The sequence below is a fragment of the Nansenia antarctica genome (genome assembly GCF_963989245.1).
Source record: "Nansenia antarctica genome assembly, chromosome: 11".
In the NCBI taxonomy this organism is placed as follows: domain Eukaryota; kingdom Metazoa; phylum Chordata; class Actinopteri; order Argentiniformes; family Microstomatidae; genus Nansenia; species Nansenia antarctica.
Window position 1 is genome coordinate 872,188 of NC_137681.1, and position 13,549 is coordinate 885,736.

General features: G+C 47.7%; 1 protein-coding gene across 1 annotated transcript; it reads left to right on the forward strand.

Annotated features, from left to right (window-relative positions):
- Window positions 1–546: 546 nt before the first annotated feature.
- LOC308167447 (MAGUK p55 subfamily member 3-like) lies at window positions 547–11,322 on the forward strand (the record flags this gene model as incomplete). The annotated part of the gene is made up of 16 exons (XM_080541865.1): window positions 547–583; window positions 874–995; window positions 1,628–1,705; window positions 1,785–1,865; window positions 3,522–3,653; window positions 4,102–4,183; window positions 5,354–5,439; window positions 5,561–5,635; window positions 6,077–6,273; window positions 7,679–7,743; window positions 8,008–8,154; window positions 8,534–8,614; window positions 8,882–8,975; window positions 9,580–9,688; window positions 10,245–10,340; window positions 11,143–11,322. 16 exons carry the CDS (start codon window positions 547–549, stop codon window positions 11,320–11,322), a joined length of 1,662 nt encoding a protein of 553 aa, XP_080397991.1.
- Between the last annotated feature and the right edge of the window lie 2,227 nt (window positions 11,323–13,549).

Here is a 13,549-nt window from a genome sequence, read left to right on the forward strand (position 1 = left end):
GAAGGTCATAGGGTCATAGGATCATGGGGTCAAAAGGTCAGAATGGGGAATGGGTTAGACCCAAGGCATCTGCCAGGGAAGAGTGTGTGCTTACTGTCCAGTGTTGTTGCATTGTAGTGATGTTGTGTATTGATTTTGTAATTGGGTTAGACTTGTGTGTTCGTATGCTGAATTCACAACACATGACATGCAACTAGCCATTGTGGTAAAGCCATTGTGTGGTATTGTGTGTTCATCATGTGTTTGTACAGGCTCTGGTAGAACTGTGGCTGAGAAGGAAAAGGAGGCAGGAGGCAAGCTTTGACATCCCGATCAGTCCTTCACTTCTGTCCCTCCTAGTCTACCTGCCTACCTGTCTACCTGAGTCTACCTGTCTACCTAGATTCAAGATTCAAGATTGCTTTATTGTCTGTCACAGAGTGACAGAAATTCTCCTTTGACAGGCTTTGTGCAGTTCATGAGGCCACTACCTGAGTCTACCTGCCTACCTGTCTACCTACCTGAGTCTACCTGTCTACCTACCTGTCTACCACCTCAAGCTTCTCAATGATTGAAGCCATGCCTAACCTCTCAGCACACACAGGTAAGGCGAAAGCTAATGCCCTAATTACAAAAGGTGATTTAAAAAAGGTTTGCCGGCTCCCAAAACCAGTATGGACATCAGCTGGGATTTAAAGAGGGTCACCTTATGTTAAATCGTTGTGTGAAATTGTTTGAAAATGTTTTCTTTAAAGCCACAATCCGTAATTTGTTAAGATAATCCGTAGTGATTTGATTTCCACCAGAGAAGGGGATCTTTGTCTCCGTCAATCACCGCCGACTCGCGGCTGATGATTCTTCATTATTGTAACGTACATTACCTTCTCTCTGCAGGGCTGCATGAGACGCTGGCCTTGTTGATGTCCCAGCTCCACCCCGCTGCCTCCCACACGCAGGAGGACCTGGGGTTCCTGAAGGACGTCTTCAGTGAGAAGAGCCTCGGCTACCTGATGAAGGTAGTAGCGTGTCTGGTGTACCGATAGCTAGCCTCTCTCCACTGAGCTCAGAACCAGAGGTCGTTCTTTAGACACAGACGGCTGAGCCAGTGACTGAGGTTGTGACATGCCAGACCACTATAGAAAAAGCTTCCTGCGAAGATGAGATTCTCTGGGTATACGAGTAGTAAATTACGTTGAGCACTTTGACCGTATGAAGCTTTCTCAATAATGGCAGATTCATTAGGGGAATTAGACTGCAACACCACCATGAACCATGTGCACTTCCTACACGTATCCTTTCTGACCTGATTTAACACTAGAACAGCCATGAAGGGTCATTTGTCTGGGAGTAAAGAAAAGTGTTCTATCTTTGCACTCGATCAAATTTCAGCACCCTCCTTTCATGACCTTTCCTAGATATGTGCGTTCTACCACCCAGTATCCTTACATTTTCTAAATCACATCAGGATAAGCTAGTATGAAGCTATTTTGCCGTTTTTCTGTGTAGGAGGCAGGCTCATTTACAAGCGGCCAACTAGTGGTCGTTGTGTGTAAATAGCAGCTTAGCATTGTAAAGAGGGGCGGCTCTTTTAGTAGGTAAAAAAGGCACGGCTGTTCTCGTGTTAAACATCACACGTTCTGTGTCGTAGGTCCATGAGAAACTGAGGCGGTATGAGAGGCAGAGCCCTGCTCCAGTTCTCCACAGCGCCTCCTGTCTAGCGGAGGACGTAAGTACAACTACAATCAGACACTCTATTGCGTAGTTAAACCATTCACGTTATGACATCATAACACTGTGATTGACAGCTGGTAGAAGCGCTGCAGATCGGGCCGATGGCCGCCGACGAGAGAGAACTGCTGCTGTTACTGAGCGCTCCTCATCTCAAGGTACCTACATAGACACACACACATGCACACACACGCACACACACGCACACACACACACACACACACACACACACACGCACACACACACTCAATCTCAGGTAACTGCTCCTCTGCTTTTAATCCACTACCACCCACATGCTTTTGCTTTAAATCTCGTCAACATCAGCTTCTTCTCCAAGATGATAATAATAATAATAATAATAATAATAATAATAATAACTTAAATGTATATAGCGCCTTTCACAAACCCAAGGTCGCTTTACAAGGGAACGGGACAAACAGAGAGACAGAGAGACAAACACAGAAAACCAGAAACAGTGAAAAAGCTTCTACAGGTTGAATACGATGGTGAACAGGTGGACAGGTGGACAGGTGGACAGGTAGACAGGTAGACAGGTAGACAGGTAGACAGGTGGACAGGTAGACAGGTGGACAGGTGGACAGGTGGACAGGTGGACAGGTGGACAGGTGGACAGGTAGACAGGTAGACAGGTGGACAGGTGGACAGGTGGACAGGTGAACAGGTGGGTTTTAAGGGGCAGCTTTGGATATGTCCAGGGTTGGAGAGTCGCGGATATCCTTGGGTAGAGAGTTCCATCATATATTGCCGACAACACCGAGGCTCTTCTCAGGAAAGGGCAGAGCAGACTGCAGACTGAGCAGACTGTTTTTCCTGAGAAGGCTGAGGTCTTTCGGCGTCTGCAACAAGCTGCTGCGAATGTTTTATCAGTCGGTGGTTGCCAGCGTTCTGTTCTTCGCCGTGGCCTGCTGGGGTGGAAACATCTGTGCCAGGGATGCTGCGAAGCTAAACAAACTGGTGAAGAAGGCCAGCTCTGTGGTGGGGACCGGGCTGGACAGCCTAGAGGTGGTGGCAGAACAGAGGATGGGGAAAAAACTGGCGGCCATGCTGGCCAATCCCTCCCACCCGATGTACTGCGAGCTGGCGGGGATGAGGAGCAAGTTCAGCCACAGATTTGTTCTCCCCCGTCAAAGTACAAAAAGATTTGGACAGTCCTTTGTTCCAGCTGCACTCCGACTCTACAACCAGGCCCTGCAGGGTGGGGGAGACCTGGAGCTGGAACTTTGGAACTTGGAACTTTTTACTTATTGAGCCTGCACTGTTTTATCTATTTATTTATTGAATGTTTTCTGTCTGCCCTAACTAAGCTGTTTGACAACAAAATTTCCCCATTGGGGACAATAAAGGTTTTCATCATCATCATATTACATAATACCAAAAAACGTAGACGGCACTAAGCCTGTTTTACAGCTCAGACCAGGACGTTCCTCTTCATCTCTGTAATCAAGTGATTATGCTAAACTGTATCCATGGTTTCAGCATCCTGACGGGCAGTAAGAAACGGTAGCGTTAGACATTTACTGAACAGAGCGACTTCTGGATTTGCTCCTTTGTACGATAGACAAGGAGGTTTATATCTCTCTCTACTTGCCTCTTCCTCTCTCTGTGCCTCTCTATCCCTCTTTCCCATGCCTCTCTCCCTCTCTCTCCTTCCTGTGCCTTGCACTGTCTTCATTTTCCTCTCTGTCTTTCACTTCTCTCCCTGTCACCCTGTGCTGACGTTCATTTCCCACTCAGTCGTTACCCCGTTAGAGAGCTACTATCTAAACTCCAACTGTCATCCTCTGTCCCCTGAGGCGGTGCTGACAGCTCACGACACGGTGGCCCAGAAGAGGTTCGACCCGGTCCTGCCGCCCCTGCCCAAGGAGCTGGGCGAGGAGGAGGAGACGGTGAAGATCGTCTGCCTGGTGAAGAACAAGGAACCACTGGTGAGGGTCGACTACAGGCTGAACCAGCTGCCCAGTAAACAAACTACAGGTTGAACCAGCTGCCCAGTAAACAAACTACAGGCTGAACCAGCTGCCCAGTAAACAAAGAGTCCAAAAGACGTCCTCAGGGAAGCCGGAATGTGGGTTCAGATTACGTCTTTCTAGGACGTCCAGGTGACGTCTTTAGGACGTCTTATGGACTACAGAATCGTCTTCTGTAGTCCATAAGAGGTCCTAAAGACGTCATCTGGACGTCCTAGAAAGACGTAATCTGAACCCACATTCCGGCTTCCCTGAGGACATCTTTTGGACTCTTTGTTTACTGGGTAGAGTGTCAGAGGTCTTCTCTAAGCCTCCATTATAATGATCGTGTGGTGGGTGATGGTGTAGAGTGGACGTTGGCTGCGTGTGTCTGTGCTCTGGTGTGATGACTGGTTCTGACCTCTAGGGGGCGACGATCCGCAGAGACGAGGAGACAGGGGCTGTGATTGTGGCCCGCATCATGAGAGGGGGGGCAGCAGACCGCAGCGGTGAGATACTACACACTAACACACACACACACGCATACACACACACACACACACACACACACGCATGCATGCACGCACGCACGCGCGCACACACACACACACACACACACACACTTACATCATTAACAATTACATTTTTCATACAACACTTTAACCACATTCCACTCAAATCAAGTCCCTCCCACAACAAAGCATATCAGATCAAATGTTATGTGTATAGCGCATTTCTGACAAGATGCAACTCAATGCGCTTCACATACTGACAGAGCCGCAAGCAGGCAAAAGTAAAAACCTGTACACTATGTAGCCAGGAAAATTCCCTTGCAGTCCTCTACTCATAGAGCGACTACTGACCAGTTTGCCTACCAGCACCCAGTGGTGGACCCCCACACCCCAAATATATCCCTATATTAAGCAAATCCCAAACACCCTATTTTATAACTCTATCCGATTATAGCAACCCTACCCCAATCATCTATGAACCCTCTCAATCATCTATCAGCCCTATCTCAATCATCTATCAGCCCTACCCCAATCATCTATCAGCCCTCTCAATCATCTATCAGCCCTACCCCAATCATCTATCAGCCCTACCCCAATCATCTATCAGCCCTACCCCTATCATCTATCAGCCCTACCCCAATCATCTATCAGCCCTACCCCAATCATCTATCAGCCCTACCCCAATCATCTATCAGCCCTACCCCAATCATCTATCAGCCCTACCCCAATCATCCATCAACCCTACCCCAATCATCTATCAGCCCTGCCCCAATCATCTATCAGCCCTATCTCAATCATCTATCAGCCCTACCCCAATCATCCATCAACCCTACCCCAATCATCCATCAGCCCTACCCCAATCATCTATCAACCCTACCCCAATCATCTATCAGCCCTGCCCCAATCATCTATCAGCCCTATCTCAATCATCTATCAGCCCTACCCCAATCATCTATCAGCCCTACCCCAATCATCTATCAACATCCACACCAACCCTATCCTTCCCTCACTTCACTCAACACCCATCTGTGAGAATTCCAAACACAACACAAGTTATGAAATGTGCATCGCAAGGAAGAGCTTCACATTCTCGCCCAAGATTAAAGGGTGCGTGTGTGTGTGTGTGTGTGTGTGTGTGTGTGTGTGTGTGTGTGTGTGTGTGCGTAGGTCTGGTGCATGTGGGGGATGAACTTCGAGAGGTCAACGGAACCCAGATTGTCCACCAGAGACCAGATGAGATCAGTCAGCTCCTGGTGAGAGGGTTTCTGTTTGTGTTTTTGTGCTCTTTAATAAAATGAGAAGATAACGATTTTCAATAACCGGTAATGACGCGTCACTTTATTTGTTTTGTGTCCTTGTTTCTAATCGTCCCAGTCCCAGTCCCGAGGCTCCATCACCCTCAAACTCATACCTGCCCTGCCGGAGGACGACAGACTGAAAGAGAGACAGGTAAACAGACTGAAGGAGAGACAGGTAAACAGGCTGAAGGAGAGACAGGTAAACAGGCTGAAGGAGAGACAGGTAAACAGGGACGCACACTCTGCTGGAACTGTGGGGGGGTATTCCATCGACGTCGCTAAAGGAAAATCCAGGCTTATTTTGATAAATCTCACAAGACATCCAAAAGACGTCCTCAGGGAAGCCGGAATGTGGGTTCAGATGACGTCTTTCTAGGAAGTCCAGATGACATCTTTAGGACCTCTTATGGACTAGAGAAGACGATTCTCTAGTCCATAAGACGTCCTAAAGACGTCATCTGGACGTCCTAGAAAGACGTCATCTGAACCCACATTCCGGCTTCCCTGAGGACGTCTTTTGGACTCTTTGTTTACTGGGAAGTCTGGATTTTCCTTTAGAGACGTTGATGGTAAATCCCCCCCCACCCCCCAGGTCTACCTGAAGGCCCTGTTTGACTACACCCCCTTCGAGGACAAAGCCACGCCCTGCCAGGAGGCGGGACTTCCTTTCCGGCGGGGGGACATCCTGATGGTGGTCAGCGGGGGAGACAGCACCTGGTGGCAGGCCAGGAGGGTGGGGGACGCCAGCCTGCGGGCCGCGCTGATCCCCTCCGCTCAGTTCCAGGAGAGGTGAGAGACTCTCTCACTTACTGACTCACTGTCTCACTTACTGACTCACTGTCTCACTTACTGACTCACTCTCTCACTCACTGACTCACTCACTTACTGACTCACTCTGTCACTTACTGACTCACTCTGTCACTTACTGACTCACTCTGTCACTTACTGACTCACTCTCTCTCTCTCACTTACTGACTCACTCTGTCACTTACCGACTCACTCTGTCACTTACTGACTCACTCTGTCACTTACTGACTCACTCACTGACTCACTCTCTCACTCACTGACTCCCTCTCTCACTCACTGACTCACTCTCTCACTTACTGACTCACTCTCTCACTTACTGACTCACTCTGTCACTTACTGACTCACTCTCTCACTTACTGACTCACTCTCTCACTTACTGACTCACTCTGTCACTTACTGACTCACTCTCTCACTTACTGACTCACTCTCTCACTCACTGACTCACTCTCTCACTTACTGACTCACTCTGTCACTCACTGACTCACTCTCTCACTTACTGACTCACTAATTTTTTTACATTTACATGTTTGGTATTTAGCAGACGCCTTATTCCAAAGCGACTTACAATCGATACATTTGACTAAGCAAGTTAACTCATCAGTTCACCAGTTCTAGCATGAAGAGTGATCTAGCTCAGAACAGGGGCCATTGGCAGTCGTCGTGATAGAAGAAGAAAGAAACAAAGTTGTTTCTTTTGAGAGACTTACTCTTCTCATTTACAGTCAGAACACTGTGCCAGATCCTGCTTCTGTCAGACATGCTTCTTGAGGGTTAATATGATAACCCTCTCTGGTCCCTTCTAACCCTGAGCCTCTCTGGTCTCTTCTAACCCTGACTCTCTGAATGAATGAATGAATGAATGGTCTTTATTGACATTAATACAGTACAGGTACCATACAACGAAATTTAGGAGGGGGGGCTCCCCTGGTGCTTGGAAAAAAGACTAAAAACAAGAAGGGAAAAGAGCTGGTTTACATAAATAAAGGCTATATACACTAGTATCCACTATACTATACTATACTATACAATAAAACACTGTGCTGTACTCTATGCTATGCTATACCTATTCTAACATTTCCTATATCTGAACCTTATGTACACAAGGGTTGTCATATTGCACATAGTATTGTTGCACATTCATTAAAGTGTCGCAGTTAGCAGGTTTGAAATGTTCACAGTTGTATTTCAATATTGCACTTGTGTTTACAATCTAGTACCTGCCATCAAATTGTCTAGATTGTCCAGGGCCTAGAACCTAGGTCTTTGCTGTGTTCAGGGCCTGAATGGCCCTAGGGTAGAAGCTGAGCTTCAGACTCTCTCTGGTCTCTTCTAACCCTGACTCTCTCTGGTCTCTTCTAACCCTGAGCCTCTCTGGTCCCTTCCCAAGACGCTTGAGGTACAGGATGAAGATGGGGACCTACCAGGCTCCTGTCTCCCCTATAACAACAACATGTAAGTTATTACGCTTTCACCATCCATATAATAAACGTTAATAAACCTTTTCTTATTGGTGTGGAATGTCATCGATATCCTTACAAAGAGTCCAAAAGACGTCCTCAGGGAAGCCGGAATGTGGATTCAGATGACGTCTTTCTAGGACGTCCAGATGACGTCTTTCTAGGACGTCCAGATGACGTCTTTCTAGGACGTCTTATGGACTGCAGAATCGTCTTTTGGACTCTTTGTTTACTGGGGTCTGTGTGTCTCTGACCACAGCAGGTCTTCGGAGGGGTTTACGTTCGAGCCAGAGGGGTCGGCAGGGATCACCAGGAGAGCCTCACACTCAAGACTTCCTGATCTACCAGGAAGTGACTCGCTACCGGTCGCGTCCCAGCGAGAGGCCCCGCACGGTGGTGCTGATGGGTAATGTAGTAGGTGTTTTTGGAGGCTTATGGCAGATGCTACGAATTTGTGTCTGCGATATAAAACGTGCTGTATGGGGCGGCTGTGGTGCAGGAGGTAGAGCCGGTGTCTAATGATCGCAAGGTTGGCAGATCGGCGGTTCGAGCCCCGGCTGGCCACATGTCGAAGTGTCCTTGGGCAAGACACTGAACCCCAAATTGCTCCCAGTGAGCGGGCCGGCACCTTGCATGGCAGCTTACCGCCATTGGTGTGTGAATGTGTGTGTGAATGGGTGAATGAGAGTCCGTTGTAAAGCGCTTTGGATAACGGCGATATATAAGTCAGTCTATATAAGTCAGTCTGTTCACCATCTACAGTGTTCTATCGCTGTGGGCCGCAGGTTCCCTCGGGGTCGGGACCAGCGAGCTGAAGCAGCAGGTGATCTCTGAGAGGCCGTGTCACTATGGAGCGGCTGTGCCCCGTGAGTCCAGCCTCCCTCCCTCCCTGCCTCCCTCCCTGCCTGCCTGCCTCCCTCCCTCCCTGCCTGCCTCCCTCCCTCCCTCCCTGCCTGCCTCCCTCCCTCCCTGCCTCCCTCCCTCCCTGCCTCCCTCCCTCCCTCCCTCCCTGCCTGCCTCCCTCCCTCCCTCCCTGCCTCCCTCCCTCCCTCCCTCCCTCCCTGCCTCCCTCCCTCCCACATCGCTCACAAAGCTTAACAACTCTGTCTGAATGCTCCTTCCTCTCCCCCCAGACACCACCAGGGCCCGTAAGGACCACGAGAGGGACGGGGTGGACTATCACTTTCTCTCCAAACAGGCCTTCGAGGCTGACGTCCAGAATGACAGGTGAGTCAGTGAATGACTGACTGATTCAGTCACTGTGAATGACTGACCGACAGATTCAAATTCAGATTCATTTATTTATTCAAGGGACAGTGCATATTAATAAAACAAAAATAAATTGTAAATACGCCAGAGTTAGCCCGAAAGCTAGTTTTCATCCGTAGTCCCTATGCCATGATGTTTTATACGGCTCCCTGGAGGAAAGAAGTACATTTAAAAGATAAAATATAAGTAGACCTAGGCACAAACAAGTAGACAGGACAAGCATTTAGCTTAAGGGCATAACATAGAGGGTTAAAAGAGCATACATTAATCATGGGTGGTTAAAAAGAGGGTACATTTAAGCACGGTAAGCAGACTAAAAGCAGGCAACACAGACTGTACAGGTAAGACATTTAGCTTAAGGGCATAACATACTATTTAGGAGGAGGGCATAACATAGAGGGTTAAAAGAGCATACATTAATCATAGGCAGTTAAAAGGAGGGTACATATAACAGTTGTATTTCATTGGTTTGTCATGGTTACCAATAATGTGGCTGTGTTTGCTGGGCTGCATATTCAAATGGTTGGTTCACTGTTGGTTTAGCAGGATTGTGTCTGTGCAGGTTCATAGAACACGGGGAGTATAAAGATAACCTGTACGGCACCAGCCTGGAGTCCGTCAGGAAGGTTCTGGATCAGAACAGGACCTGTCTGCTGGACGTGCAACCAGAGGTGAGTCTCTTAGACAACAGAAGTCACAAGACTTGTCAAAGATAATGTCTTTACGCCAATTAATTGGTTATCAATTAATTAACTCAAGGGACAGCTGTGGATCGCTCCAGAGTTCCATCCAATTACACCCAAGTTAGATAAAGCAGACTTCGACAAAATAGAAATATTATATTTCATAAGGCTGCTCTGTGCATTGACAGTGACAGACAGTGAAATGCATTGTACAAGTGAGGGTGAAACAGAATGACATCTTTTGAGATTCATGTCCTCAAAATATGACAACCCTTGTGTACATAAGGTTCAGATAAAGGAAAAGTTAGGATATTTATAGCATAGCATAGAGTACAGCACAGTGTTTTATTGTATAGTATAGTAGTATAGTATAGTAGCCTTTATTTATGTAAACCAGCTCTTTTCCTTTTTTTATTTTACCCTTGGCCCTCTTGTTTTTAGTCTTTTTCCAAGCACCAGGGGAGCCCCCCCTCCTAAATTTCGTTGTATGGTACCTGTACTGTATTAATGAAAATAAAGACCATTCATTCATGTCCTCTCTCAGGCGCTGAGGACCCTGGGGACAGCGGAGTTTAAGCCGTATGTCGTCTTTGTGAGGCCTGACGTCCCTGAGAGCTGCAGACCACACGATGGCATCGCCGTGAGTTACACACAACCTTTGTTTTCACCCGCTGTACTACATTTTCACATTCTATTGCCTGAAATTTAAATACTTTCCATTTGGGGGTTTTTTCCCCACCAATCGGCACATTTTACTGGACACTTTTCAAAGTGAAAAAAGTATTTAATTACGCAATAAGTTTAAGTTCTCCAACATCTTTGCATTTGAGTTAATTCTATGAATACCAATGCCAATACATTGTATTTTTTTACAATTTATGACATTTTGTAGAAATGTCTTTCACGTTGAAAGTGTCAAGTTATGTGTAGCCTAGATTTAGTGGGAGAAATCCTAATTGAATGTACTTAAATTTCAGCCTCTGAGATGACGACAACATGTGAAACAGTGATACACTGATACATCCACTGATAGACGTTCAACCAGTGGCGGACTCAGGGTGTTTGAAGGGCAGGGGGGGCGAAAAGAAAAAAAGGTCACCAACTGCACAACATGGGACCCCATCAGTGCACATGGTCAAGTTTAGACCATTGGAAGGGCAGCCAATAGGGCACATCCTCTAATTTTGCCACTCAAAAGGGCACTTTAGTGCGACGTTTTTCAACTGTGGGGGCACATGGTCAAGTTTAGACCATTGGAGGGGCACCAATAGGGCACGTCCTCTCATTTTTGCCACTCAAAAGGCCAGTTAAGAGAGACGTTTTTCAACCGTGGGGGCACCAGGAAGGGCAGTCGCCCCCCCTCCCCCCCCTGAGTCCGCCAGTGCGTTCAACTGTATCAGAATGTCACATCAACCAACGTCCTCCCTATCCCTGGGCTCTAGCAGGAGGACCTCCAGGAGATGAGTCAGTCGGCCAGGCAGATGGAGGAGAGCTTCGGCCACCTGGTGGACTGGGTCCTGGTGAAGGAGGACCTGGCCAGCGCCTGTGCAGAACTCCACAAAGTCTTGGAGAGGATTGAAACCGAGGCCCACTGGGTGCCTGTCAGCTGGGTCAGAACCTAGCAGGACCTAGCCCCCGTCTGGCAACACACCTAGGCCCTATCTGGCAACGTTAACACCTAGGCCCTATCTGGCAACGTTAACACCTAGGCCCTATCTGGCAACGTTAACACCTAGGCCCTATCTGGCAACGTTAACACCTAGGCCCTATCTGGCAACATTAACACCTAGCCCCCTATCTGGCAACATTAACACCTAGCCCCTATCTGGCAACATTAACACCTAGCCCCTGTCTGGCAACACTACAATCTGTACAGCTGCATCCCCTTCAGTCCTGCCAAGGGAAATGAGTGGATGCCAGATAACTCAATGGAGAGAAAGCAGGGAACCAGGATCCTGTGACGACTCTCACAAGACGTTGGTTAACTATATGATACTATATGATACGTATTCCCTGTGATTGTTCACACACTGATGGTGACAGGAGCAAACTGACATTTGGATGAGTGGAGAGTATGGAAATAGAATTACTGAAATTACTATGAAATGGTAAATGGACTGCTCTTATATAGCGCCTTTTTTGCTGCTCCAAAGCGCTTTACAACGGCCTCTCATTCACCCATTCACACACACATTCACACACCAATGGCGGCAAGCTACCATGCAAGGCGCCGACCCGCCCGCTCACTGGGAGCAATTTAGGGGTTCAGTGTCTTGCCCGAGAACACTTCGACATGTGGCCAGCCGGGGCTCGAACCGCTGATCTCGCCAACCTTGTGATCATTAGACGGCGACTCTACCTCCTGAGACACAGCCGCCCCTTGATGATCCGGACTAATATTGGCAGGTGGCAAAGTTCGGCACGGCAGGGTCATTGATGGCCCGGGCAAATTTTTGGCATGCCAGCGTCATCATCACGGCCATATAGCAGGCCTGTGTTCAATACCTAACCCTAACCCTGGAGCCAATCAAAGTGTTGTTGCTAGGTAGATACCACATAACACGCTTGGCAGTCTATGTGGTGAGTGTTCCGGAATTCTTTGTCAATGAGTGAATTAAGCCTCATTAAACACTGAGATCTGTGGCAGAGAAAGACTTTACTCTGTAGCAACCTATGACCTGATACACCTGTTTACTGTTCATACCTGGCACCTGAGAGAGAGAGAGAGAGAGAGAGAGAGAGAGAGAGAGAGAGAGAGAGAGAGAGTTTGAGTGTTTAAGTGTAAGTGGCATCAAACACAGTGATCCATGCCAGAGGAAGTGTTTACTCTGTAGAAACCTTAGTCCTGATCACACATATTAGTCTGATTACAGTTTATACTGACTGGGAACAATATGGTGATTGTAAATGACAGGTAAGAAGAGTGTGTCTGTAAAACCACATGTTAGAAACAGAGCAGCCTGTAAAGGGTTAACTCTGTTCCAGGGAGGAGAGCTGTACTGGGAGGGGAGGAGCATCTCAACGTCAGGCAGCTGAAACGAAACTAAACTGTGTAGAGACATAAAGTGCATCGTGGACAAGGGCAGACTCTCTCAAACTTGTTAGATATCGTCCCCAAACAGGCATCTATCACACATACAGTATAAAGGACAGAGACATCTATCACACATACAGTACAAAGGACAGAGACAGCATCCACACTCTCACAGGATCACAGGCAGGTGAGTTGAAAGACTTACAGTGACATGTCAAGATAAACTATTGTGTTCACACTCTTTTTATAGACGGTTCAGTATGTAAAAAGTATTGATTTGGTTGAAGGACTATTTCCTATGTGATGTAGAATAATGTTAGCATTATCGGTCGCTGTATAATCCCATAAAACAGTCTTGACAGCTCCATAGCTGAAACTATCGACATCTGATTGATTCCAGGAAATGCTTTATGGTGTCACCTCTGGTCTTTCTAGATATGGCAGCCAGCAGCCCAGCCCCAGACACACTTGTCAAACCTAGAGAAGTGTCCTGTGACATCTGCACTGGGACGAAGCGCAAGGCTCTGAATTCCTGCCTGATGTGTCAGACCTCTTACTGTGAGACTCACCTGGAGCCTCATCAGAGAGTCGCAGCCTTAAAGAGACACAAGCTGATCGACCCTGTGGAGAACCTGGAAGACAGGATGTGTAAGAAGCACGACAGACTCCTGGAGCTGTTCTGTAGGAGTGATGAAATGTGTGTGTGTTGGCTGTGCATGAAAACAGACCACAAGACCCATGACACCGTCCCCATAGAGGAGGAGTATGGAGAGAGGAAGGCTCAGCTGGGGAAGACAGAGGCAGATGTTCAGCAG